General features: G+C 49.3%; 1 protein-coding gene across 1 annotated transcript in view; it reads left to right on the forward strand.

Annotated features, from left to right (window-relative positions):
- MUC1 (mucin 1, cell surface associated) overlaps positions 1-20,235 on the forward strand; it is a 41,469-nt gene extending 21,234 nt beyond the window's left edge. The window contains exons 2-7 of the mRNA XM_075331288.1: positions 11,128-12,521; positions 12,606-12,679; positions 12,775-12,911; positions 13,016-13,134; positions 13,314-13,445; positions 19,000-20,235. Of these exons, the coding sequence (XP_075187403.1) occupies positions 11,128-12,521; positions 12,606-12,679; positions 12,775-12,911; positions 13,016-13,134; positions 13,314-13,445; positions 19,000-19,068 (1,925 nt within the window). The 3' untranslated portion in view covers positions 19,069-20,235. The remainder of the gene's footprint in view (positions 1-11,127; positions 12,522-12,605; positions 12,680-12,774; positions 12,912-13,015; positions 13,135-13,313; positions 13,446-18,999) is intronic.
- Positions 20,236-27,691: the final 7,456 nt, after the last annotated feature.

Consider the following 27,691-nt stretch of genomic DNA (forward strand, 5'->3'; position numbering starts at 1 on the left):
CTTTAGGAATCAGCTGCTCCTCTTTGGCTGCGGCCTCCATCTTCTCCCCTCGCTCTTAGCTGGGGGAGGGGCAGAGTGTCCTGCAGAGCACTGAGCAGCATAGGAAGGGTCTCTTACTGGTTCCGGGGATCATCGGCACTCAGTAGTTTCCTGGTGAGTGAGTCAGACTCCGGAAATATATAATAATTATTACAGTGCATGGCCCTCCTTTAGTTGCGAGGGACCCCTCCCCTGTGTCCCAGTACAACAATTGCACAGGCTATATATCAGCCACTGAAGTCCTCACCTCTCCTCGTTCCCTTGCTGCTCCGATCAACATCCTCCTGTCCTGCGCTCTGCATGCGTCAGCACAGCAGCGCGCAGTGATGATGTCACCATGCTCTGAAAGCGCAGGCACAGGGGGAAAATGAAGAATGGAGCGGAGAGCTCCTCTCCATTCTTCATCATTGCTGTGTGCGATGATGGGTGACGGGGGCCCGGTGTCAGCAGCGGCTGCACCGGGCCCCCCTCACCTGTCATCACTTACAGCGACTCATGGGCACATAGCAGCCACGTAATCTGCCACTGAATAGCGCAGCTCCTCTCTCACAGAAAGGAGCTGGCTGCTGATCTGCAGGGCGGCTGCCGGGCCCCTACCCCTGTGGGCCCGGTCAAGAAGGCGACCTCTGAGACCGTGGTAGTTATGCCCCTGCTTGTGGTGATCCTTATCCTTTCGTTTCATCTGAAGAACAAGGTGAAAGCCTCAAAACATGTTCTGTTTAGACCATAAATATTTACTGAAGAAACGCAGTTTTTACTTGGATATCTTTCACACTGGTCAGCATATTTCTAGCTACGTAAGACATCGCTGGAGGCATCAGCAGCTGTTAGAGACAGACATGAGATTTACAAGTTCCTACAAGTTGTTCTGACTTATCATAACAGCCGAAGGAGAAAGTCTCCGACATTGTCTGCATTACACATTCTTGTATGTGAACGGTATCACACAATGTGCTGAGCCGCACTTCTTTCCCGCTATAGAGCAGTAGACATGTTTATGAGGGAAACGGGTCCTTTCTCAATGGTCAGGTCTAATCTCCCTCCCCAGTCTCGTCCCCTCTACATGGTCAGATCTCTTATCCCTCCATAATTTCGAAGTCTGTCTATGGTAATTTCTCATCTCCCTCTAGTGTCTCATTCTTCCTCCGTGGTTAGGTCTCTTCTCTCTCCATTCTCGTCCTCTCTCCATGGTCAGATATCTTCCCTCTTCAGTCTCATCTTCTTGGCATGGTCAGGTCTGATGTCCTCCACCGTCTTGTCCTCTCTCCATAGTCAGGTCCCTTCTCCCTCCACAATCTTATCAGCTTTCTTTGGTTAGACCTCATCTCCCTCCCCAGTCTTGTCCTCTCTCCATGGTCAGGTCTCTTATCCCTCCACAATCTTGACCTCTATGGTCATTAATCATCTCGTTCCAGTGTCTCATTCTTTCTCCCTCCAGTGTCTCATTCTTCCTCCATGGTCATGGTCTCATCTCACCATGAAGAGAGGACAAGACTGGAGAGAGAAGAGACCTGACCATGGAGGAAGAATAAGACACTGGAGGGAGAAAGAATGACACATCCTCTTGCATGGACAGGTTGGATGTTCCCCACAGTCATATCCTCTCCCCGTGGTCAGGTCTGATATATTCCGAAGTCTCATCTTTTCTCCATGGTCAAGTCTCTTCCTTATCCACAATCTCATCCTCTCTCCATTGTTAGGTCTCTTCTGCCCCCACAGTCTTGTCCTTTCTCTATAGTCACGTCTCTTCCCTCTCCACAGTCTTGTCTTTTCTTCATGTTCTGGTTTCTTTTCCCTTCACAGTCTCGTCCACTTTCCATGGTCACCTCTTTTCTCCCTCCAGTCTCATCCACTCTTCATGGTGAGTTTGTACCGCCCCCGTGCAAGCAGACTGGCTGCTGCCGCTCGGATCCGGATCCACGGTGGCTCGAGGGGTCTCTGGACCCGGGGGTCGCGCGGCCACTCGATTAAAAGAAGGGGGGGTGGAGATATGTACAGGGGTTTTTTGGAAAGTTCGTGATGCCACCCACAGTGCGTGGTAAGGTGAGGGACCACCGCTGCCGTTGGGGAGCCTGGTGACGATGGTGTGGCAGCCTGATGTTTAACCCCTCCGTGGGTAGGGAGTTTGTGTCCCGGGGCCCGTTGATAATGGATGGTGTTTGGGTGCCGTTAGGGGATAGGAACAGGGGTTTCCAATGTACTCACTCAGTCCTGGAATAACTACACCGACAGCTTGTAAACCAGAATTCTGAACACTGCAGCCTGCGGGGAGCATGCCTGGATCCGTGCCCTTGGTGTTACTGTTGGTCTGTGGCCCTGTCCCTGGCACCTTAGTCTCGATTGGACCCGTTGGTATGAAACTCTCCGGGTCCCGCTCACCCATATGGCTAATGGAGTGAGCTTGCTCTCAGGGTTCACGCGTAGGATTTCTTTGGACTGTAGTGGGAAAGTCCTATCCCATCGGTGCGCTAGTACCCCGATTTTGGAGCGGGTTGGGGATGACACTTGAAGTCTTCACCCCCGTCGGGTAAATTACCGGAACGCGTGAAGCTACTTTCCGGCCTGGGGTCCACGTACCCCGTTGTGCCCTGGCCCCTGCCCGGTGATAGCTCAAGGCCGCCGGCTGCCCTCCTCGGCAGTCCGTGCCCCTTAACACTGTCCCCTGCGACCGGGTTCCAGCTCCTATTAGGCCCAGACCAACGTCTGCCACCTAGTACACAGGAGCTCTTCTCCGTGGCCTCTCCTCACGAGTGCCACTTCACCTCCTCTCTCCTTCACTCTCAACTGTCACTGTCCTCACTTTCTCCTCACCAACCCCCCCATGTGGACGGCCCTATTCCCTTCAGGCCCCCCAATGGTGTGTCTGGTAGGTTCAAGTGGGAAGTGTTCCTAGGATTTTGATTGGCCAAGCTGTTAGCAACACCAAAGGACCAGGATCCGTAACCAAGGAGAGTGGATACTGTGCAGGAGAGCAGATTGCACAATACCCTGTGACGACCTGATAGGCCAGGACGTCACAAGTTATTTTCCTTCTTCAGTCTCTTCCTCTTTACATGGTCAGGTCTGATGTCCTCCACAGTCTTGTCCTCTCTCCATGGTCAGTTCCCTTCACCCTCCACAATCTCATCCGCTTTCTATGGTCAGCTCTCATCTTCCTCCATGGTCAAGTCCCTTTTCTCTCCACACTCTCGTCCTCTCTCCACGATCAGATCTTTTCCCTCTTCAGTCTCGTCCTCTGTCCATGATCCGGTCTTTTCTCTCTCCAGTCTCATCCTCTCTCCATGGTCAGGTCTCTTCCCTCTTCAGTCTTAACCTCTCCATGGTCAGGTTTCTTTTGACTCCACAATCTCGTCCTCTCTTCATGGTCAGGTCTAATATCCTCCGCAGTTTTTGCCCTCTGTTTCTTCTCTCTCCAGTCTCATCCTCTCTCCATGTTCAGGTCTCTTCTCTCTCCACAGTCTCTTCCTCTCTGCTTGGTCAGGTCCCTTCTCTCTACATAATCTTGTTCTTTGTCTATATACAGGTCTCCTCTCTCCAAGCAGTCTCATCACCTTTTCATTGTGAGGGGGTTTTCCCTTTTCAGTCTTATTTTCTTTCAATGGTGAGGTCTCTTCTTTCTCCACAGTCTTGTCCTCTCTCCATGGTCAGGTCTCTTCTCTCTCCACAATGTCATCCTCTCTGCATAGTCAGGTCTCTTCCCTCTTATTTCATCCTTTCTCCAAGGCCAATTCTCTTCTCTCTCCACAGTGTCTTCCTCTCTTCATGGTGAGGTGTTATCTCTTTTCAGTCTCATCTTCTCTCCATGGTCAGGTGTCTTCTTTCTCCACAGTCTGGTCTCTTCTCCCTCTACAGACTCGTTCTCTTTCCATGGTCAGATATTTTTCCTCTTCAGTCTCATACTCTTTCCATGGTCAGGTCTCTAATCTCTCCACAATCTCATGCTCTTTTCATGGTCAGGTGTCTTCTCCCTCCACAGTCTTATCCTTTCTCCATGGTCAGGTCTCTTAACCCTCTATATTGAGCACCGACTACCTATGGTGATAGCAAAGCCCTACCATATGTACTTTCTTCTCCGTCTCATCTGCTTTCCGTGGTCAAGTCTCTCTCTAATCTCTGCACAGTCTCATCTGCTCTCTATGGTCAGGTGTCTTTTCCCTCCAGAGTGTCGTCCTTTCCATGGTTGGATGTTGGGTCTCTTCTCCCTCCATGGGTTCATTCTTTCTACATAGGCAAGTTTCGTTTCTCTCCACATTCTGCTTGTACAGGAAACATCTACATTTATGCGTCATTGACAAATGTTAGCACAAGGCAGGGAGAGGACGCTGTACACTGCTCTACACCAGGGGTCTCAAACTCGGCTGGGTATATGGGACACACAGAAAACATTTTTATTTGGGGGGCCGCATTCTTTGCTGGACCCAGTGACATTTTTAGTGATCGCATATTTTTTCCATACACCTTTTGGATTACGTTTTCTTGAACATTTTTCACTTGTTTATTATAACAAATGTGCACTTTTTTTATTTCAGTGTGTATATATATATATACACTAGCTGTAGTACCTGGGCGTTGCCTGGGATAGTAACTGTCTCTCTGTCTCTCTCCGAGTTTCTGTCTGTCTGGCTCTGTCTGTCTATCTCTGTGTGCCTGTGTCTATCTGTCTGTATCAGTCTCTCTGTCTTTCTCTGTATCATTCTCTGTCTCTGTATCAGTCTCTCTGTCTGTATCTCTCTATCTCTGTGTCTGTCTGGCTCTCTCTATCTATCTGTCAGTCTCTTTCGCCGTCTGTCTCGTTCCAGGTCTGTCTCATCCCAGGTCTGTCTCAAATAGGTCTGTCTCTTTCCCCATCTCTTTCCCCATCTGTCTCTTTCCCCATCTGTCTCTTTCCCCGTCTGTCTCTTTCACCATCTGTCTCATTTACCGTCTGTCTCGCTCCTCCTCTGTCTTGTTGCCGGTCTGTCTCATTCCGGGTCTGTCTCTTTCCATGTCTATCTTTCCCCGTTTGTCTCTTTCCCCATCTGTCTCTGTCTTATTCCCTGTCTCTTTACTTGTCTCTGTCTCTTTCCCTGTCTCTTTCCCTGTCTCTTTCCCTGTCTGGCTGTCTCTTTCCCTGTCTGTCTCTGTCTGTCTGTCTCTCGGTCTGTCTGTTTCCCTGTCTGTCCCTATCTGTCTTTCTGGCTGTCTCTTTCCCTGAATGTCTGTCTGCCTCTGTCTGTCTCTTTGACTGTCTGTCTCTCTCTGTCTCTTTCTGTCTCTCTCTATCCGTCTACCCACCGACATCTTATTACCTCACACATAAGCTTCTTATACTAACAATAGATTTTGTTCCTATAGCAACCAATTACACCTCCTATGAATAAACTAATAACCTAATAGCTTGCAGCTCCATTGACTTTAATGGAGGCAGGTTTTTTGGAGTGTAGCTGTAAAGCGCAGGGTTAAATTTTCCCGTTCAAACATAGTCTATGACATTCCCGGAGTCACACGGGGTGTCTGTGCAAAATTTCGTGGTTGTAAATGAGAAGGTGCGGATTCCTTTAGCAGACGGACATACATACATACATACATACATACATACATACACTCAGCTTTATATATTATATCTATACAGTGCCTACAAGTAGTATTCAACCCCCTGCAGATTTAGCAGGTTTACACATTCAGAATTAACTTGGCATTATGACATTTGGACAGTAGATCAGCCTGGAAGTGTGAAATGCAGCAAAAAAGAATGTTATCTCTTTTTTTTTTTTTAAATTGTGAAACGTTTATTCAGAGGGTCATTTATTATTCAACCCCTCAAACCACCAGAATTCTGTTTGGTTCCCCTAAAGTATTAAGAAGTATTTCAGGCACAAAGAACAATGAGCTTCACGTTTGGATTAATTATCTCTTTTTCCAGCCTTTTCTGACTAATTAAGACCCTCCCCAAACTTGTGAACAGCACTCGTACATGGTCAACATGGGAAAGACAAAGGAGCATTCCAAGGCTATCAGAGACAAGATCACGGAGGGTCACAAGGCTGGCAAGGGGTACAAAACCCTTTCCAAGGAGCTGCGGGAAGATCTCATGGCAGTGGGGACATTGGTTTCAGTCAATACGATAAGTAACGTACTCCACTGCAATGGTCTCCGTTCCAGACGAGCCCGTAAGGTACCTTTACTTTCAAAGCGTCATGTCAAGGCTCGTCTACAGTTTGCTCATGATCACTTGGAGGACTCTGAGACAGACTGGTTCAAGGTTCTCTGGTCTGATGAGACCAAGATCGAGATCTTTGGTGCCAACCACACACGTGACGTTTGGAGACTGGATGGCACTGCATACGACCCCAAGAATACCATCCCTACAGTCAAGCATGGTGGTGGCAGCATCATGCTGTGGGGCTGTTTCTCAGCCAAGGGGCTTGGCCATCTGGTCCGCATCCATGGGAAGATGGATAGCACGGCCTACCTGGAGATTTTGGCCAAGAACCTCCGCTCCTCCATCAAGGATCTTAAGATGGGTCATCATTTCATCTTCCAACAAGACAACGACCCAAAGCACACAGCCAAGAAAACCAAGGCCTGGTTCAAGAGGGAAAAAATCAAAGTGTTGCAGTGGCCTAGTCAGTCTCCTGACCTTAACCCAATTGAAAACTTGTGGAACTAGCTCAAGATTAAAGTCCACATGAGACACCCAAAGAACCTAGATAACGTGGAGAAGATCTGCATGGAGGAGTGGGCCAAGATAACTCCAGAGACCTGTGCCGGCCTGATCAGGTCTTATAAAAGACGATTATTAGCTGTAATTGCAAACAAGGGTTATTCCACAAAATATTAAACCTAGGGGTTGAATAATAATTGACCCACACTTTTATGTAGAAAATGTATTAAAATTTAACTGAGCAACATAACTTGTTGGTTTGTAAGATTTATGCATCTGTTAATAAATCCTGCTCTTGTTTGAAGTTTGCAGGCTCTAACTTATTTGCATCTTATCAAACCTGCTAAATCTGCAGGGGGTTGAAGACTAGTTGTAGGCACTGTATATATATATATATATATATATATATATAATTTCCTTATTCTGTATGTCTGCCTTGCTCCAAGATGACGTCATTACAGTGACAACTGTTGCATTGGCCGCTCGGCTCGGCCACGCCCTCTGCACGCATTGGCTGCTTGGCCACGCCCCTCGCACACTGTGCCCGCTCGGCCATGCCCCCCACACACTGTGCCTGCTCGGACACGCCCCCTACACACTGTGCCCGCTCGGCCATGCCCCCCACACACTGTGCCCGCTCGGACACGCCCCCCACACACTGTGCCCGCTCGGCCACGCCACCCGCACACTGTGCCCGCTGGGCCATGCCCCCGCACACTGTGCCCGCTCGGCCACGCCCCCTCTCCCCCCAAGACTGCTCCTCCTATTATACTCCTCTCTTCCCAGGACTACTCCTCCTTTCAGACTCCTCTCCCCCCAGGACTTACTCCTATTATCCTCCTCTCCCCCAGGACTAGTCCTCCTATTATCCTTCTCTCTCCCCAGGACTTCTCCTCCTATTATCCTCCTCTCCCCCCAGACTACTCCTCCTATTATACTCCTCTCCCCCCAGGACTACTCCTCCTAATATACTCCTCTCTCCCCAGGACTACTCCTCCTATTATACTCCTCTCCCCCCAGGACTACTCCTCCTAATATACTCCTCTCTCCCCAGGACTACTCCTTCTATTATCCTCCTCTCTCCCCAGAACTACTCCTCCTATTATACTCCTCTCCCCTCAGGACTACTCCTCCTATTATCCTCCTCTCTCCCCAGGACTACTCCTCTTATTATCCTCCTCTCCCCCAGGACTACTCCTCCTATTATACTCCTCTCTCTCCAGGGCTACTACTCCTATTAGACTCCTCCCCCCAGGACTACTCCACCTATTATTAGACACCTCCCCCACAGGACTACTCCTCCTATTAGACTCCTCTCCCCCCAGGACTACTCCTATTATCCTCCTCTGCCCCCAGGACAACTTTTCCTATTATACTCCTCACACCCCAGGACTACTACTCCAATTATACTCCTTTCTCCTCAGGACTACTCCTCCTATTAGACTCCTCTCCCCCCAGGACTACTCCTCCTATTATACTCCTCTCCCCCCAGGACTACTCCTCCTATTATACTCCTCTCCCCCCAGGACTACTCCTCCTATTATACTCCTCTCCCCCCAGGACTACTCCTCCTATTATCCTCCTCTCCCCCCCAGGACTACTCCTCCTATTATCCTCCTCTCCCCCCAGGACTACTCCTCCTATTATCTTCCTCTCTCCCCAGGACTACGCCTCCTATTATACTCCTCACACCCCAGGACTACTCCTCCTATTATACTCCTCCCCCCAGGACTACTCCTCCTATTATCCTCCTCTCCCCCCAGGACTACTCCTCCTATTATCCTCCTCTCCCCCCAGGACTACTCCTCCTATTATCTTCCTCTCCCCCCAGGACTACTCCTCCTATTATCCTCCTCTCCCCCCAAGACTACTCCTCCTATTATCCTCCTCTCCCCCCAGGACTACGCCTCCTATTATCCTCCTCACCCCCAGGACTACTCCTCCTATTATCCTCCTCTCCCCCCAGGACTACTCCTCCTATTATCCTCCTCTCCCCCCAGGACTACTCCTCCTATTATCATCCTCTCTCCCCAGGACTACTACTCCTATTATCCTCCTCTCCCCCCAGGACTATTCCTCCTATTATCCTCCTCTCTCCCCCGGACTACTTCTCCTATTATCCTCCTCTCCCCCCAGGACTACTCCTCCTATTATACTCCTCTCTCCCCAGGACTACTACTCCTATTATCCTCCTCTTCCCCCAGGACTACTCCTCCTATTAGACACCTCCCCCCCAGGACTACTCCTATTATCCTCCTCTCCCCCCAGGACTACTCCTCTTATTATACTCCTCTCCCCCAGGACTAGTCCTCCTATTATCCTCCTTTCTCCCCAGGACTACTCCTCCTATTATCCTCCTCTCCACCCTGGACTCCTCTCTCCCCAGGACTACTCCTCCTATTATACTCCTCTCTCCCCAGGACTACTACTCCTATTATACTCTTCTCCCCCAGGACTACTCCTCCTATTATACTCCTCTCCCCCCAGGACTACTCCTCCTATTATACTCCTCTCCCCCTAGGACTAGTCCTCTTATTATACTCCTCTCCCCCCAGGACTACTCCTCCTATTATCCTCCTCTCCCCCCAGGACTACTCCTCGTATTATCCTCCTCTTTCCCCAGGACTATTCCTCCTATTATCCTCCTCTCCCCCCAGGACTACTCCTCCTATTATACTCCTCTCTCCCCAGGACTACTCATCCTATTATACTCCTCTCTCCCCAGGACTACTCCTCTTATTATCCTCCTCTCCCCCCAGGACTACTCCTCCTATTATACTCCTCTCTCCCCAGGACTACTCCTCCTATTATACTCCTCTCCCCCCAGGACTACTACTCCTATTATCATCCTCTCTCCCCAGGACTACTCCTCCTATTATACTCCTCTCTCGCCAGGACTACTCCTCTTATTATCCTCCTCTCTCCCCAGGACTACTCCCCCTATTATACTCCTCTCCCCCCAGGACTACTCCTCCTATTATACTCTTCTCCCCCAGGACTACTCCTCCTATTAGACAGCTCCCCCCCAGGACTACTCCTTCTATTATACTCCTCTCTCCCCAGGACTACTCCCCCTATTATACTCCTCTCCCCCCAGGACTACTCCTCCTATTATACTCTTCTCCCCCAGGACTACTCCTCCTATTATACTCCTCTCTCGCCAGGACTACTCCTCTTATTATCCTCCTCTCTCCCCAGGACTACTCCTCCTATTATACTCCTCTCTCCCCAGGACTACTCCCCCTATTATACTCCTCTCCCCCCAGGACTACTCCTCCTATTATACTCTTCTCCCCCAGGACTACTCCTCCTATTAGACACCCCCCAGGACTACTCCTTCTATTATACTCTTCTCTCCCCAGGACTACTCCTCCTATTATACTCCTCTCTCCCCAGGACTACTACTCCTATTAGACTCCTCCCCTCAGGACCACTCCACCTATTAGACACCTCCCCCACAGGACTACTCCTCCTATTAAACTCCTCTCCCCCCAGGACTACTCCTCCTATTATCCTCTCCCCCCAGGACTACTCCTCCTATTAGACTCCTCTCCCGCCAGGACTACTCCTCCTATTATCCTCCTCTCCCCCCAGGACTACTCCTCCTATTATCCTCCTCTCTCCCCAGGACTACTCCTCCTATTAGACTCCTCTCCCCCCAGTACTACTCCTCCTATTATCCTCCTCTCCCCCCAGGACTACTCCTATTATCCCCCCCAGGACTACTCCTGTGCCAATATTGTCCCCTTGAAGTAATGTGCCCATATTGTCTCCTTGTAGTAATGTGCCCATAAGGTCCACTGTGGTAATGTGCACATATTGCCCCTTGTAGTAATGTGCTCATATTGTGCCCATCTTGTGCCTATACTGTCCCCTGTAGTAATGTGCCCATATCATTCCCTTATAGTAATGTGCCCATATTGTCCCCTTTACTAATGTCCAACCCTGTAGTAATATCCCGTTAAAATGTTGCACACATACAAAAGAAAAAAAAAAAAGATTTTTCTCACCTTTCCTCCGTTCCTCTGGTGTTTTCCTTACCTGCATGCAGCACGCAGGCACCTAGTCTCTGTGACGATTGCGGTCTGGTACACTGGGCCGCCGCCATTTGCGTTTTCCTACTGGGGAACGATTTGCAGCACTGCTCTCCTCACATCTTTACTGATGGCAGCCGCCAGCCAATCAGAATAGACCCACACTAGCTGCTGGCCTCTGATTGGCCGGCGGTAGCTGCCATTAGTAAGGATGTGTAGAGACCTGCTTCTCTGTGCGGAGCCGCAAATTATATATTCACCTGAAGGAAATCGCTGATGGTGGTGGCTCCGTGTAGCGGGCCGCAATAGTCACGGGTGTCTGCGGGCCACAAGAAGTAGCCTCAGGGGCCACGTGTTTGAGGCTTCTGCTCTACAGAGATGTTGATTTTTGTATGTTAATTTCCATTTCAGAGATTAAAGCAGAATCGACTGTTCCTACAACTGCAGATCAAAATACAGCACCGACAACAATGGATCAACATACCACAGAGACTACTACTGCCAATGTCACAGAAACCACTACAACTGATACCACTCCCAATGTCACAGAAACCACAACTAATACCACTCCTTCCAGTACCATGGAATCTACCACTAGAGGTGACCATACTACAGAACCTACAATAACTGCTACCACTCCTTCCAATACCACGGAATCTACCACTAGAGGTGACCATACTACAGAACCTACAATAACTGCTACCACTCCTTCCAATACCACGGAATTTACCACTAGAGGTGACCATACTACAGAACCTACAATAACTGCTACCCCTCCTTCCAATACCACGGAATTTACCACTAGAGGTGACCATACTACAGAACCTACAATAACTGCTACCACTCCTTCCAATACCACAGAATCTACCACTAGAGGTGACCATACTACAGAACCTACAATAACTGCTACCACGTCTTCCAATACCACGGAATCTACCAGTAGTGGTGACAATACTACAGAACCTACAATAACTGCTACCACACCATCCAATACCACGGAATCTACCACTAGAGGTGACCATACTACAGAACCTACAATAACTGCTACCACTCCTTCCAATACCACGGAATTTACCACTAGAGGTGACCATACTACAGAACCTACAATAACTGCTACCACTCCTTCCAATACCACAGAATCTACCACTAGAGGTGACCATACTACAGAACCTACAATAACTGCTACCACTCCTTCCAATACCACAGAATCTACCACTAGAGGTGACCATATTACAGAACCTACAATAACTGCTACCACTCCTTCCAATACCACGGAATCTACCACTAGAGGTGACCATACTACAGAACCTACAATAACTGCTACCACTCCTTCCAATACCACAGAATCTACCACTAGAGGTGACCATATTACAGAACCTACAATAACTGCTACCACTCCTTCCAATACCACAGAATCTACCACTAAAGATGTTAGTGCCACAGAATCTACCACAACTGCTACGACTCATTCTAATACCACGGAATCTACCACTAAAGATATCAATTCTACAGAACCTATGACTGCCACCACTCCTTCCAATACCACGGAGACCACCACTAAAAGTGTCAGTGTAACAGAACCTACTACAACTGCTACAACTCCTTCTAATACCACAGAATCTACCACTAAAGGTGTCAATACCACAGAACCTACAACAACAACAGTTGCTACGACAGCATCTACGCAGCCAGCAGTCACAAATGTTTACATACAAATGCGAATTACCAATGTCGTTTATTCGACCTTAATGACTGACTCCACCTCTGAAGAATTTAAAAAATTGGAGGCAGGCATTAAAACAATGGTAAGCAGCCTGTGTCCTCTGTGGCCGATACGTGGCGGTGTTGAACACTTTTTTCACTGTTTATACTGCTTTTGTTTCTTACAGTTCAATCTTGTCTATAACTGCTCCACCTGCTCCACCAAAACAACGTATGCCGGAGCCAACATCCTGACCTTCAGGTGAGTATGAGTGGGACTCGGGCTTGATCTCAGAGGCTGGGTGTCTCCTCTTGTTTGGCTTCAGTCTCACGTCATTGGTAATTTCCTCTCATCAGCCCTGGATCTGTGATCGCCAACACCAGAGTTGACTTTACAGGACCTCAGACTGCTGAAAACGCTAAAGCCATCCTGGACAGACAGTTGTCCAGCAACTCAAATGAACTCAATGGACTCAAAATCACTGACCTACAAGGTGAGATTCCTGGGTCTGAACCGTGCGTGTGACATACCGTTCTCTGTCCATTATACTCCTATAATAAGACTCCTATAATAAGACCATGATTCTCTTTCTTACAGTCAGTGCCAGTCCAATATCATCTGGTGCCTCTTCAGACACAGTCCCGGGATGGGGCATCGCTCTGCTGGTTCTGGTCGCCATCATACTGCTGGTTGCTACCATTTTCCTGATTATCATGGTGAGCGTAATCCCCATTTACAACATTTACCTTTAATTGTTAGGGAGGAAGGGGGACGCAGTGACCTAGGAAGAGTAAGGGCTCAATTCTGTCTATGTAGTGATCATCGCTCGTGTGTCCTGGCTCTCCAGAGGTTCCTCTACCACTTGTATCCTACTAACTGGTTATTTTCTTCTCAGTCCATCATGTTGTGCAGAAGAAGGTCGACTGGATACATGGATGTATTTGCGACCCGTGGTTCCTACCACTCCATGAATGATTATACATCCTACCAAACCCATGGACGATATGTGGCCCCAACCAAACATGACGTAAGTGCTCCTCATACTCAAGGCTTGGGCTGTTAATTGCATGTGACTTGGCTGAGGTAATGTGTAGAGCTTTTTCTCAGACTGTGGAGTGAACTGATGGCCACAATTGTTTAGAAGGTTGTGGTGTTTTTTGTAGAGGTGCAGCTTATCTATAAAATATGTTCATATTGCTTCTCTACATGACTTCTTATATAGCCCTGATTCGTCCCAGGCTTATCTTTAGTGATCACTCCTCTTAGGGCCAATGGCTCCATCTACAGAGTTGTCTTTTCCCTGGATTGGTGCCTTCATTTATAGATATTGCTCCTCTAAGGTTTGGTGGGTGCATCAAAACAAGTGGCTTCTATAAGGGTTTGTGGCTCTTGGCTCCACTTAGAAAAACAGTTTTTCTCTCAGGGCCCATGGCTCCATTTTTACAAACATCTTCTCTAAGGGTTTGTGGTTCCATTTATAGAGGGAGATATTCTGAGGTTTAGTGGCTCCCGCTATAGATATGGCTCCTCTCATGGCTCATGGTTCAGTCTATAGAGAAGGATCCTCTGAGGTTTACTGGCTTCAGCTATAGAAGCAGCTCCTCTCCGGGTTCATGGTTCAGTCAGCAGAGGTGGCTCCACTTAGCGCTTGTGGTTTTGTCTATTAAAAAAGATCTTCTGTAGGTTGGTGGCTTCAGCTATACATTGCGTGCAGACTTATTAGGCAAATGAGTATTTTGATCACGATAATTTTTATACATGTTGTCCCACTCCAAGCTGTATAGGCTTGAGAGCCAACTACCAATTAAGTAAATCAGGTGATGTGCATCTCTGTAATGAGGAGGGGTGCGGTGTAATGACATCAACACCCTATATAAAGGGTGCATACTTATTAGGCAACTTCCTTTCCTTTGGCAAAATGGGTCAGAAGAGAGATTTGACGGGCTCTGAAAAGTCCACAATTGTGAGATGTCTTGCAGAGGGATGCAGCAGTCTTGAAATTGCCAAACGTTTGAAGCGTGATCACTAAACAATCAAGTGCTTCATGGCAAATAGCCAACAGGGTCGCAAGAAGCGCGTTGGGCAAAAGGCGCAAAATAACTGCCCATGAATTGTGGAAAATCAAGCGTGAAGCTGCCAAGATGCCATTTGCCACCAGTTTGGCCATATTTCAGGGCTGCAACGTTACTGGAGTATCAAAAAGCACAAGGTGCGACATACTCAGGGACAGGCCAAGGTAAGGAAGGCTGAAAACCACCACCTCTAACCAAGAAACAGAAGATAAAACGTCAAGACTGGGCCAAGAAATATCTCAAGACTGATTTTTCAAAGGTTTTATGGACTGATGAAATGAGAGTGACTGTTGATGGGCAGATGGATGGGCCAGAGGCTGGATCAGTAAAGGGCATAGAGCTCCACTCTGACTCAGACGCCAGCAAGGTGGAGGTGGGATACTGGTATGGGCTGGTATCATCAAAGATGAACTTGTGGGACCTTTTCGAGTTGAGGATGGAGTGAAGCTCAAGTCCCAGACCTACTGCCAGTTTCTAGAAGACAACTTCTTCGAGCAGTGGTACAGGAAGAAGTCGGTATCGTTCAAGAAAAACATGATTTTCATGCAGGACAATGCTCTTTCACATGCATCCAACTACTCCACAGCGTGGCTGGCCAGTAAAGGTCTAAAAGATGAAAAAATAATGACATGGCCCCCTTGTTCACCTGATCTGAACCCCATAGAGAACCTGTGGTCCCTCATAAAATGTAAGATCTACAGGGAGGGAAAACAGTGCACCTCTGGGAACAGTGTCTGGAGGCTGTGGTGGCTGCTGCACGCAATGTTGATCGTAAACAGATCAAGCAATGACAGAATCTATGGATGGTAGGCTGTTGAGTGTCATCATAAAGAAAGGTGGCTATATTGGTCACTCATTTTTTGGGGTTTTGTTTTTGCATGTCATAAACGTTTATTTCTAAATTTTGTGCAGTTATATTGGTTTATGTGGTGAAAATAAACAAGTGAGATGGGAATATATTTGGTTTTTATTAAGTTGCCTAATAATTCTGCACAGTAATAGTTAACTGCACAAACAGATATCTTCCTAAGATAGCCAAATCTAAAAAAAAACCACTCCAACTTCCAAAAATATTAAGCTTTGATATTTATGAGTCTTTTGGGTTGATTGAGAACATGGTTGTTGAACAATAATAAAAAAAATCCGCTAAAATACAACTTGCCTAATAAGTCTGCTTGCGATGTAGAGGTGCCTTCTGTCAGAGTTTGTGGCATCATCTCTAGGTATCTCTCCTCTCAGTCCTCATGGTTCAGTCTATAAAAATGTTCTGAGATTTGGTGGCTCCAGCTATAGAAGCAGCTCTTCTCTGGGCGCATGGTTCAGTCAGCAGAGGTGGCTCCATTTAGGGCTTGTGGCTCTGTCTATTTAAAGAGCTCTTCTGAGGGTTGGTGGCTCCAGCTATAGAGGTGGCTTCTGTTAGGGTTGGTGTCTTCAGCTATAAATATGGCTCCTCTCAGGGCTCATGGTTCAGTCTATAAAGAATGTTCTTCTGAGGGTTGATGGGTCCAGCTATAGAAGCAGCTCCTCTCAGGGCTCATGGTTCAGTCAGTAGAGGTGGCTCTGTCTACAGAAAGAGATCTTCTAAGGGTTGGTGGCTCCAGCTATAGAGGTGGCTTCTATTAGGGTTAGTGGCTTCATCTATAGGTATGGCTCCTCTCGGGGCTCATGGTTAAGCCTATAAAGAAGATTCTTCTTAGGGTTAGTGGCTTCATCTATAGGTATGGCTCCTCTCGGGGCTCATGGTTAAGCCTATAAAGAAGATTCTTCTTAGGGTTGTTGGCTCCAGCTATAGAAGCAGCTCCTCTCAGGGCTCATGGTTCAGTCTATAAAGAATGTTCTTCTGAGGGTTGTTGGCTCCAGATATAGAAGCAGCTCCTCTCAGGGCTCATGGTACAGTCTATAAAGAATGTTCTTCTTAGGGTTGTTGGCTCCAGCTATAGAAGCAGCTCCTCTCAGGGCTCATGGTTCAGTCTATAAAGAATGTTCTTCTGAGGGTTGTTGGCTCCAGCTATAGAAGCAGCTCCTCTCAGGGCTCATGGTACAGTCTATAAAGAATGTTCTTCTTAGGGTTGTTGGCTCCAGCTATAGAAGCAGCTCCTCTCAGGGCTCATGGTTCAGTCTATAAAGAATGTTCTTCTGAGGGTTGTTGGCTCCAGATATAGAAGCAGCTCCTCTCAGGGCTCATGGTACAGTCTATAAAGAATGTTCTTCTTAGGGTTGTTGGCTCCAGCTATAGAAGCAGCTCCTCTCAGGGCTCATGGTACAGTCTATAAAGAATGTTCTTCTTAGGGTTGTTGGCTCCAGCTATAGAAGCAGCTCCTCTCAGGGCTCATGGTTCAGTCTATAAAGAAGATTCTTCTTAGCGTTGTTGGCTCCAGCTATAGAAGCAGCTCCTCTCAGGGCTCATGGTTCAGTCTATAAAGAATGTTCTTCTGAGGGTTGTTGGCTCCAGATATAGAAGCAGCTCCTCTCAGGGCTCATGGTTCATTCAGCTGAGGTAACTCTACTTAGGGGTTGTGGCCTCTTTAATTTTGTGATGTAAGTTCAAACATTTTTGCTTATAGACATTTCTTGGCTTGTTCCACCTGGTTAATGATTGACTTTTCAGCTGGGACATGTGAATTGAGCAGGTGACACAAGAGGAAGCAGCCACAGCTGTTTATGCATTCATTATTCTATTCACTCCTATGTTGGGCCCTCAGTATTGTGGTACAGGAGTATTGGGGGATGGAGTATTTAGTTAGAGGACGTTTGTGGTCACAGTCTCACGTGTAAGTGAAACAATCTTGGGGTACGAGCATTATTCTCCAGCTCACTCTTCGTCACGCCTTGCCTTCATTTCCGTTGTTTTGTTTAAATATACAGCTTTTCCCTCCAATTCTTTCTTCTGCAGGATTGCTTTCCCCTCACTGTACTTCCTTCTTTCTTGCTCCTCATAACCCTTTCCTGGCTTTCTCCTACTTTTCCTCCGCCCCTATTATCTCTCATTAGTTCTCCTAGTTTTTGTCCTCATATTGTTCTTCCTTATTTTCCTCCTTCATTCCTCTTCCACTTTCCCCCAATCTTCTTCCTCCACTCTTTCCGCTTTCTCCCCATCTTCTGCTTCCTTTTCCTCTGATTTCTCTTTGTCATCCACCCCATTTAACTTTTTCTTTTTCTCCTCCTTCTCTTACTCTTATTTCTCTTCCATGTCTTCTTTCCCATCCTTTTCCTCTTCAACCCCCCCCCCCCCGTACCCCTCCTATTTCTCTTCCCATTTTGTAATCCCTTTCATCTACCTGTTGCCTGGCAGACCCTCATCATGTCCCCCATTATTACCCCCCCCACTGCTTCCATACTGCCTGCAGGTCACATCTCCTGTCCCTGGCAGTGGTGTGACTGGTCCCAGCAGGATGGCAGAGCCTCTTGCAGAGCATTGCACCACGATATGCAGCCACATTATGACACCGGCAGCCCCTCTCCTCTCTAGTGACCCTGGCAGCCCCTCTCCTATCTAGTGACCCTGGCAACCCCTCTCCTCTAGTGACCCCGGTAGCCCTTCTCCTCTAGTGACCCCGGCAGACCCCTCTCTTCTCTAGTGACCCCCTCAGACCCTCTCTTTTCTAGTGACCCCGGCAGACCCTCTCTTCTCTAGTGACCCCGGCAGACCCTCTTTTCTCTAGTGACCCCGGCAGACCCTCTCTTCTCTAGTGACCCTGGCAGACCCTCTCTTCTCTAGTGACCCCGGCAGACCCTCTCTTCTCTAGTGACCCCGGCAGACCCTCTCTTCTCTAGTGACCCCGGCAGCCTCTCTCCTCTCTCGTGACCCTGGCAGCCCCTCTCCTTTCTGGTGACCTCGGCAGCCCCTCCCCTCTCTAGTGACCCCGGCAGACCCTCTCTTCTCTAGTGACCCCGGCAGACCCTCTCTTCTCTAGTGACCCCGGCAGACCCTCTCTTCTCTAGTGACCCCGGCAGCCCCTCTCCTTTCTGGTGACCCCGGCAGACCCTCTCCTCTCTAGTGACCCCGGCAGCCCCTCTCCTTTCTGGTGACCCCTGTAGCCCTTCTCCTTTCTAGTGTTCCGGCAGCTCCATGGAGCAATCTTTTTTGCTCAGACGTGTGAAGCTTGTCCTCTGCGGGGATGTGAAGCACGAGATGTGTCCTCCAGGGTTAATCATTACTCCCTTGATTTGTATGAACTTCCATAAGACAACAGTGAGGTAAAGCCCTCTGGTCCACAGGTGCTCTTGGACGCCGGGTACCCTCCGCACTTTTACACAATGTCCACCCCCTACCACGACTCTCCTTGAGTCACGTTGATTTCCTGCACACTTGTGTCTTGATTCTTCTTGTCCTCTTAAGTCAATTCCTTCCATTGTTCTGGGGAAGTCATTGGATTCTTTCTGTAACTGAACACGTCCGTGGTCACGTCCTCATTCTTCTTAAGCCTCTTATTGCTGGAGACTTTTCATATCCTGCAGCTTGAAGAGCCTCGGATCTTACATTAACCCTTTCTCTTTCTCTCTCTTCAGCCTTCAGGTAATGGGACTAAGAACCTCTACTCCTACTCCAACCAAGGCCTAGAGACTAATGACTTGTGAGCTCCTCCACAAAACTAGGGGAAGGGGCCGGAGCTCCAGGGTGGGGGCCACAAGGCCTCTTTCTGCCCACAGACGTGTTATGGACCTGTCGAGTAAACGGACACTTAAAGAACCCATGTGTTGTATCTGTACATCATATGATCATATTGTTGTATCTCTACATCGTGATGTCTCCACATCTCCTTATCAATGCATCTTGGCTTCCTGACATTACAGATTATGGAGTTTCCTCATTCTCTTGGCTCCACACCATTGTCTTCTGTGGTCTCTGACCACATTCCGTTTGTGGTATCAGTGCTCAGCTGGAAACCATTGTCTTCTACCATTGTGCACAGCTCATCTGATGACATCGGCCCGCCCAGGGTCACCACCCAGATTATTTCCTTTTTTAATAAATAACTCCTCATGAAAAGATGACATCTTCAGGGCAAAGACAATATGTGATATCTGCCTACAGCCCAGATACAGATATGGACTCAATGCTGACATTTGCTAGAAGCGAATGATGACTACAATCTGCACCATCATCCCCATAAAAAATAGAAAATAATGGACACTGGAAAAAGGACTACAAACCCCAGCACTCCTTATAAGATACGAGGTCTGATGGTGCCAGCCCCCGTGTCCATGGTCTTCAGATAGAAATAAGAGGAGGAACTCATCCAATTTCATGTGACGCTGTAAAGAGAGGACTGTACATTATTGAGAGGGTTATATGGTGTATATGTATGTGTACATAAATATATATAATACCGTATGAAGACAAAAGTGGACCGTTATTTTTTAGGAGACTGTACAGTTTATATATTTGAAGAGAGTATTGTACCTTTATTATATATAGAGGAGACTGTATGGCTGGTAGATATAGAGAGGGGACTATACATCTGTTTGATATGGAGAGGGGACTATATGGCTGTTAGATATGGAGAGGGGACTATACGGCTGTTAGATATGGAGAGGGGACTAAACGGCTGTAAGGGCACCGTCACACTTTAGCGACGCTCCAGCGATCCCACCAGCGAGCTGACCTGGTCAGGATCGCTGGTGCGTCGCTACATGGTCGCTGGTGAGCTGTCAATCAGGCAGATCTCACCAGCGACTAGTGACCAGCCCCCAGCGACGCAAGGAAGCGGTGCTGCGCTTGGTAACTAAGGTAAATATCGGGTAACCAAGCGCTTGGTTACCCGATATTTACCTTAGTTACCAGCGCACACCGCTTAGCGCTGGCTCCCTGCACTCGTAGCCAGAGTACACATCGGGTTAATAAGCAAACCGCTTTGGTTATTTTCCCAATGTGTACTCCGGCTACGTGTGCAGGGAGCCGGCACTGGCAGCCTGAGAGCGGCGGACGCTAGTAACCAAGGTAAATATCGGGTAACCAAGCAAAGCACTTCGCTTGGTTACCCGATATTTACCTTGGTTACAGCTTACCGCAGGCTGTCAGATGCCGGCTCCTGCTCCCTGCACATTAAGATCGTTGTTCTCTCGCTGTCAAACACAGCGATGTGTGCTTCACAGCGGGAGAGTAATGTCCAAAAACTGAACCAGCACTGTGTGTAACGATCAGCGATTTCACAGCAGGGGCCAGGTCGCTGCTCAGTGTCACACACAGCGAGATCGCTAATGAGGTCACTGGTGCGTCACAAAAACCGTGACTCAGCAGCGATCTCTCTAGCGATCTCGCTATGTGAGAAGTACCCCTTAGATATAGAGAGGGGACTGTACGGCTGTTAGATATGGAGAGGGGACTATACGGCTGTTAGATATGGAGAGGGGACTATACGGCTGTTAGATATGGAGAGGGGACTATACGGCTGTTAGATATGGAGAGGGGACTACACGGCTGTTAGATATGGAGAAGGGACTACACGGCTGTTAGATATGGAGAGGGGACTACACGGCTGTTAGATATGGAGAGGGGACTATACAGCTGTTAGATATTGAGAGGGGACTATACAGCTGTTAGATATGGAGAGGGGACTATACGGCTGTTAGATATGGAGAGGGGACTATACGGCTGTTAGATATGGAGAGGGGACTATACGGCTGTTAGATATGGAGAGGGGACTATACGGCTGTTAGATATGGAGAGGGGACTATACGGCTGTTAGATATGGAGAGGGGACTGTACGGCTGTTAGATATGGAGAGGAGACTATACGGCTGTTAGATATGGAGAGGGGACTATACGGCTGTTAGATATGGAAAGGGGAGTGTACGGCTGTTAGATATGGAGAGGGGACTATACTGCTGTTAGATATGGAGAGGGGACTATACGGCTGTTAGATATGGAAAGGGGAGTGTACGGCTGTTTGATATGGAGAGGGGATTATACGGCTGTTAGATATGGAGAGGGGACTACACGGCTGTTAGATATGGAGAGGGGACTACACGGCTGTTAGATATGGAGAGGGGACTACACGGCTGTTAGATATGGAGAGGGTACTATACAGCTGTTAGATATTGAGAGGGGACTATACAGCTGTTAGATATGGAGAGGGGACTACACGGCTGTTAGATATGGAGAGGGGACTATACGGCTGTTAGATATGGAGAGGGGACTATACGGCTGTTAGATATGGAGAGGGGACTACACGGCTGTTAGATATGGAGAGGGGACTACACGGCTGTTAGATATGGAGAGGGGACTACACGGCTGTTAGATATGGAGAGGGTACTATACAGCTGTTAGATATTGAGAGGGGACTATACAGCTGTTAGATATGGAGAGGGGACTACACGGCTGTTAGATATGGAGAGGGGACTATACGGCTGTTAGATATGGAGAGGGGACTATACGGCTGTTAGATATGGAGAGGGGACTATACGGCTGTTAGATATGGAGAGGGGACTACACGGCTGTTAGATATGGAGAGGGGACTATACGGCTGTTAGATATGGAGAGGGGACTATACGGCTGTTAGATATGGAGAGGGGACTATACGGCTGTTAGATATGGAGAGGGGACTATACGGCTGTTAGATATGGAGAGGGGACTATACGGCTGTTAGATATGGAGAGGAGACTATACGGCTGTTAGATATGGAGAGGGGACTATACGGCTGTTAGATATGGAGAGGGGACTATACGGCTGTTAGATATGGAGAGGGGACTATACGGCTGTTAGATATGGAGAGGAGACTATACTGCTGTTAGATATGGAGAGGAGACTATACTGCTGTTAGATATGGAGAGGAGACTATATGGCTGTTACACATGGAGAGAAAGGACTGTTATAAATGAAGAGAGAGGACTTGTACAACTGTTACACATGGCGAGGGGGACTATAGGACTGTTATACATGGAGAGGGGACTGTACGACTGTTATACATGGAGAGGGGACTGTAGGGCTGTTAGATAATTCTATTTATATGGAGAGAGGGCAGTCCAGTTGTTTGGAGGATTGTGCAGATATTTTAGGTGTGGTGTGTGTTATGGAGACATCGTTGTGGGATTGTTACGTACAGGAGTGTACAGCTGTTGTATAGCGGGGACCTGTCTGTTCCTCTTTGCTCGGTGCCATCTTCTGCCCCAGTGACCAGTAGGAATGTCCTCTCCCTATAGTGATGCTCTCAGCAACCTGTAGAAACTCGCTTGCTCTGGAGCCGCCTATTTGCTTTGGCAGTGATTCTCCGTCTTTCTCGTCATGGCTCTGTAGTAATCCACTTCTCAGCAGCCGTAGTGTGGACACCTGTACAGTGCCTCCCGTGGCCTGTGCAGACCACCTATGTGACTGCACTCTGGACACAGGCCTAATGACCCCCATCACCTGCCCACTCCACCGTGAGCAGCAGAAGACTGGGGGGATGGGGCTGTGACCAGACATGGGGGACATGGGGCTGTGACCAGACATGGGGGCGATGGGGCTGTGACCAGACATGGGGGCTATGGGGCTGTGACCAGACATGGGGGGATGGGGCTGTGACCAGACATGGGGGATATGGGGCTGTGACCAGACATGGGGGACATGGGGCTGTGACCAGACATGGGGGGATGGGGCTATGACCAGATATGGGGGAGCCATTACCAGACACGGGGGGGTGGGGGGGGGGTCTGTGACCATAACCAGACATGGGGGGATGGGGCTGTGACCAGACATGGGGTGATGCTGTAACTAGACATGGGGGGGCTTGACCAGACATGGGGGGATGGGGCTGTGACCAGACATGGGGGGATGCTGTAACTAGACATGGGGGGCTGTGGAGAGTAGATATGTGGCTTGTAATTAAGGTGCTGGTTACGGTAATGTGACAACATAGTGAGCACTGATATGTTGCAGAGTGTATTAGGACCCTCGTTGTCCCAGCCTTCATTTTTGGGTGAGGGCAGGTTTGGGATGATCCCCTTCTGCAGATATGAAGGACGTATCACCGTTCCTCCTCCCTTCTATTAAATGCCAAACTCTCATCCCGCACTCTACCCCGATGCCAATACATCACCAGTGACCTGCACCTGACATCTGTAGCCATTAAAGTCTGTTCCGCCTGTGTGCCCTCGCGGCCTGTTCCGCCTGCGTGCCCCCGCGGCCTGTTCCGCCTGCGTGCCCCCGTGGACTGTTCCGCCTGTGTGCCCTCGCGGCCTGTTCCGCCTGCGTGCCCCCGCGGCCTGTTCCGCCTGCGTGCCCCCGCGGCCTGTTCCGCCTGCGTGCCCCCGCGGACTGTTCCACCTGTGTGCCCCTGCAGACTGTTCCACCTGTGTGCCCCTGCAGACTGTTCCACCTGTGTGCCCCTGCAGACTGTTCCACCTGTGTGCCCCTGCAGACTGTTCCGCCTGCGTGCCCCCGCGGACTGTTCCGCCTGCGTGCCCCTGCAGACTGTTCCACCTGTGTGCCCCTGCAGACTGTTCCGCCTGCGTGCCCCCGCGGACTGTTCCGCCTGCGTGCCTCCGCGGACTGTTCCGCCTGCGTGCCTCCGCGGCCTGTTCCGCCTGTGTGCCCCCGTGGACTCTTCCGCCTGTGTGCCCCCGTGGACTGTTCCACCTGTGTGCCCCTGCAGACTGTTCCACCTGTGTGCCCCTGCAGACTGTTCCGCCTGCGTGCCCCCGCGGACTGTTCCGCCTGTGTGCCCCTGCAGACTGTTCTGCCTGCGTGCCCCCGCGGCCTGTTCCGCCTGCGTGCCCCCGCGGACTGTTCCGCTCATGTACTCTGTAATGTGATTGTGTGCCCCTCAGCGGTGCAGATTGTGCCGTGTACAGGTGTTGTAGACTGTGATCGGCTCCACGTGACGGCAGACAAGAGTATTTATATGTAAACTGTTCTGTGATTTGTGATAAATAAAGGAACTTTCCATCAGCCTCGCCTCCTCCATATCATTACATACCTGAGGGCTCAGCTCCTCACCCTTCTCTGCCCCTCATATCTCCCCCCTCTATGCCATGGTGTAATGGGTTAAATGTCTGAGCCGCAGAGATTACACTCTGGGTACCCAGCGGGGAATGTCCCACTGCTCAACAGAGACAGCCCTAAAATCACCGGGACACCAGGAACACAGCACTAAAATCACCGGGACACCAGGAACACATCACTAAAATCACCGGAACACCAGGAACACAGCACTAAAATCACCGGGACAACAGGCGCACAGCACTAAAATCACCGGGACACCAGGAACACATCACTAAAATCACCGGGATACCAGGAACACATCACTAAAATCACCGGGACACCAGGAACACATCACTAAAATCACCGGAACACCAGGAACACAGCACTAAAATCACCGGGACAACAGGCGCACAGCACTAAAATCACCGGGACACCAGGAACACATCACTAAAATCACCGGGATACCAGGAACACAACACTAAAATCACCGGGACACCAGGAACACAACACTAAAATCACCGGGACACCAGGAACACAGCACTAAAATCACCGGGACACCAGGAACACATCACTAAAATCACCGGGACAACAGGCGCACATCACTAAAATCACCGGGACACCAGGAACACAGCACTAAAATCACCAGGACACCAGGAACACAGCACTAAAATCACCGGGACACCAGGAACACATCACTAAAATCACCGGGACAACAGGCGCACATCACTAAAATCACCGGGACACCAGGAACACAGCACTAAAATCACCGGGACACCAGGGACACAGCAGTAAAATCACCGGGATACCAGGAACACAGCACTAAAATCACCGGGACACCAGGAACACAGCACTAAAATCACCGGGATACCAGGAACACAGCACTAAAATCACCGGGACACCAGGAACACAGCACTAAAATCACCGGGATACCAGGAACACAGCACTAAAATCACCGGGACACCAGGAACACAGCACTAAAATCACCGGGACAACAGGCGCACAGCACTAAAATCACCGGGACACCAGGAACACATCACTAAAATCACCGGGACACCAGGAACACAGCACTAAAATCACCGGGACAACAGGCGCACAGCACTAAAATCACCGGGACACCAGGAACACAGCACTAAAATCACCGGGATACCAGGAACACATCACTAAAATCACCGGGACACCAGGAACACAGCACTAAAATCACCGGGACACCAGAAACACAGCACTAAAATCACCGGGATACCAGGAACACATCACTAAAATCACCGGGACACCAGGAACACAGCACTAAAATCACCGGGACACCAGAAACACAGCACTAAAATCACCGGGACACCAGGAACACAGCACTAAAATCACCGGGACAACAGGCGCACATCACTAAAATCACCGGGACACCAGAAACACAGCACTAAAATCACCGGGACAACAGGCGCACATCACTAAAATCACCGGGACACCAGGAACACAGCACTAAAATCACCGGGACAACAGGCGCACATCACTAAAATCACCGGGACACCAGAAACACAGCACTAAAATCACCGGGACACCAGGAACACATCACTAAAATCACCGGGACACCAGGAACCCAGCACTAAAATCACCAGGACACCAGGAACACATCACTAAAATCACCAGGACACCAGGAACACAGCACTAAAATCACCGGGACACCAGGAACACATCACTAAAATCACCGGGACAACAGGAACACAGCACTAAAATCACCGGGATACCAGGAACACATCACTAAAATCACCGGGACAACAGGCGCACAGCACTAAAGTCACCGGGACACCAGGAACACAGCACTAAAATCACCGGGATACCAGGAACACATCACTAAAATCACCGGGACAACAGGAACACAGCACTAAAATCACCGGGATACCAGGAACACATCACTAAAATCACCGGGACAACAGGCGCACAGCACTAAAATCACCGGGACACCAGGAACACAGCACTAAAATCACCGGGACACCAGGAACACAGCACTAAAATCACCGGGACACCAGGAACACATCACTAAAATCACCGGGACAACAGGCGCACAGCACTAAAATCACCGGGACACCAGGAACACAGCACTAAAATCACCGGGACACCAGGAACACAGCACTAAAATCACCGGGACACCAGGGACACCGCAGTAAAATCACCGGGACACCAGGAACACAGCAGTAAAATCACCGGGACACCAGGAACACAGCAGTAAAATCACCGGATACCAGGAACACATCACTAAAATCACCGGGACAACAGGCGCACAGCACTAAAATCACCGGGACACCAGGAACACAGCACTAAAATCACTGAGACTCCAGGAACACAGCAATAAAAACACCGGGACATCAGGAACACAGCAATAAAAACACTGGAACATCAGGAACACAGCAATAAAAACACTGGAATATCAGGAACACAGCAATAAAAACACCGGAACATCAGGAACACAGCAATAAAAACACTGGGACACCAGGAACACAGCACTAAAATCACTTATGTGACGCCCTGGCAAAACCAGGTAGTCACAGAGGTTATACAAATCTCACAGGTGCAGGACTCCACCCTTCTTGGCTTACCAACACAAAACCCACACCCAGGTGCACAACACCAGCCAGTAAAGCCTAGTCACCACCCATGATAATAGGGACACACCAGTGGGTGGGATCAGGCAAATGGGAGCACCACCTAGGGGTCCTGAGGTGTCAGGGGAGGGAATACAGTAGTCTAGTCTAGAGAGTGGAAGTGGAGGAGTGTGAAGTGCAGTGGAATCAGGTGTTGGGGCCCCTGGACTATGGGCTAGGTGGCAGACGGCAAGCAGTACCACAGGCGGAGGAGATCCGGTCACGAAAGACCTTAAGTGGACCGGGGAAGGGTTGTAGCCCGCCGGTGCCGATAGCGGGAATCCGATCCGGAGGCCGTGCACAGTCGGGCTACCTGGACCCTAGGGCGAGGAAGGTTTCAAGCCCCTTGTCAATTGACCAGCTGGGGACAAGGTTTCAGGCCTTGTTCCACAGTAAGCCAAGAGAGCGAAACTGAAGCCCAACAGTGGGATAGGGTGTCCGCTAGAACCCACAGAGATCCCAAGGGTCAGATTTCGCGGGCCACAGCTCCCAAACTTACAAAGTCAAAGTACCAGGAGTGGACTTCCCCGTTTCAAGCGGAGTCGTCCCATTGAAGACACAAACACTGAGCAGGAGGAAGGGACCTCTGTTTGCTACACCCGGGTGTGGGACCTGAATACACCCGCCGGAGGCAACCGGTCACTGGCAATTGAGTTTACCACTGGAGTCTG

This window comes from Anomaloglossus baeobatrachus, chromosome 12 (genome assembly GCF_048569485.1).
Source record: "Anomaloglossus baeobatrachus isolate aAnoBae1 chromosome 12, aAnoBae1.hap1, whole genome shotgun sequence".
Classification (NCBI taxonomy): domain Eukaryota; kingdom Metazoa; phylum Chordata; class Amphibia; order Anura; family Aromobatidae; genus Anomaloglossus; species Anomaloglossus baeobatrachus.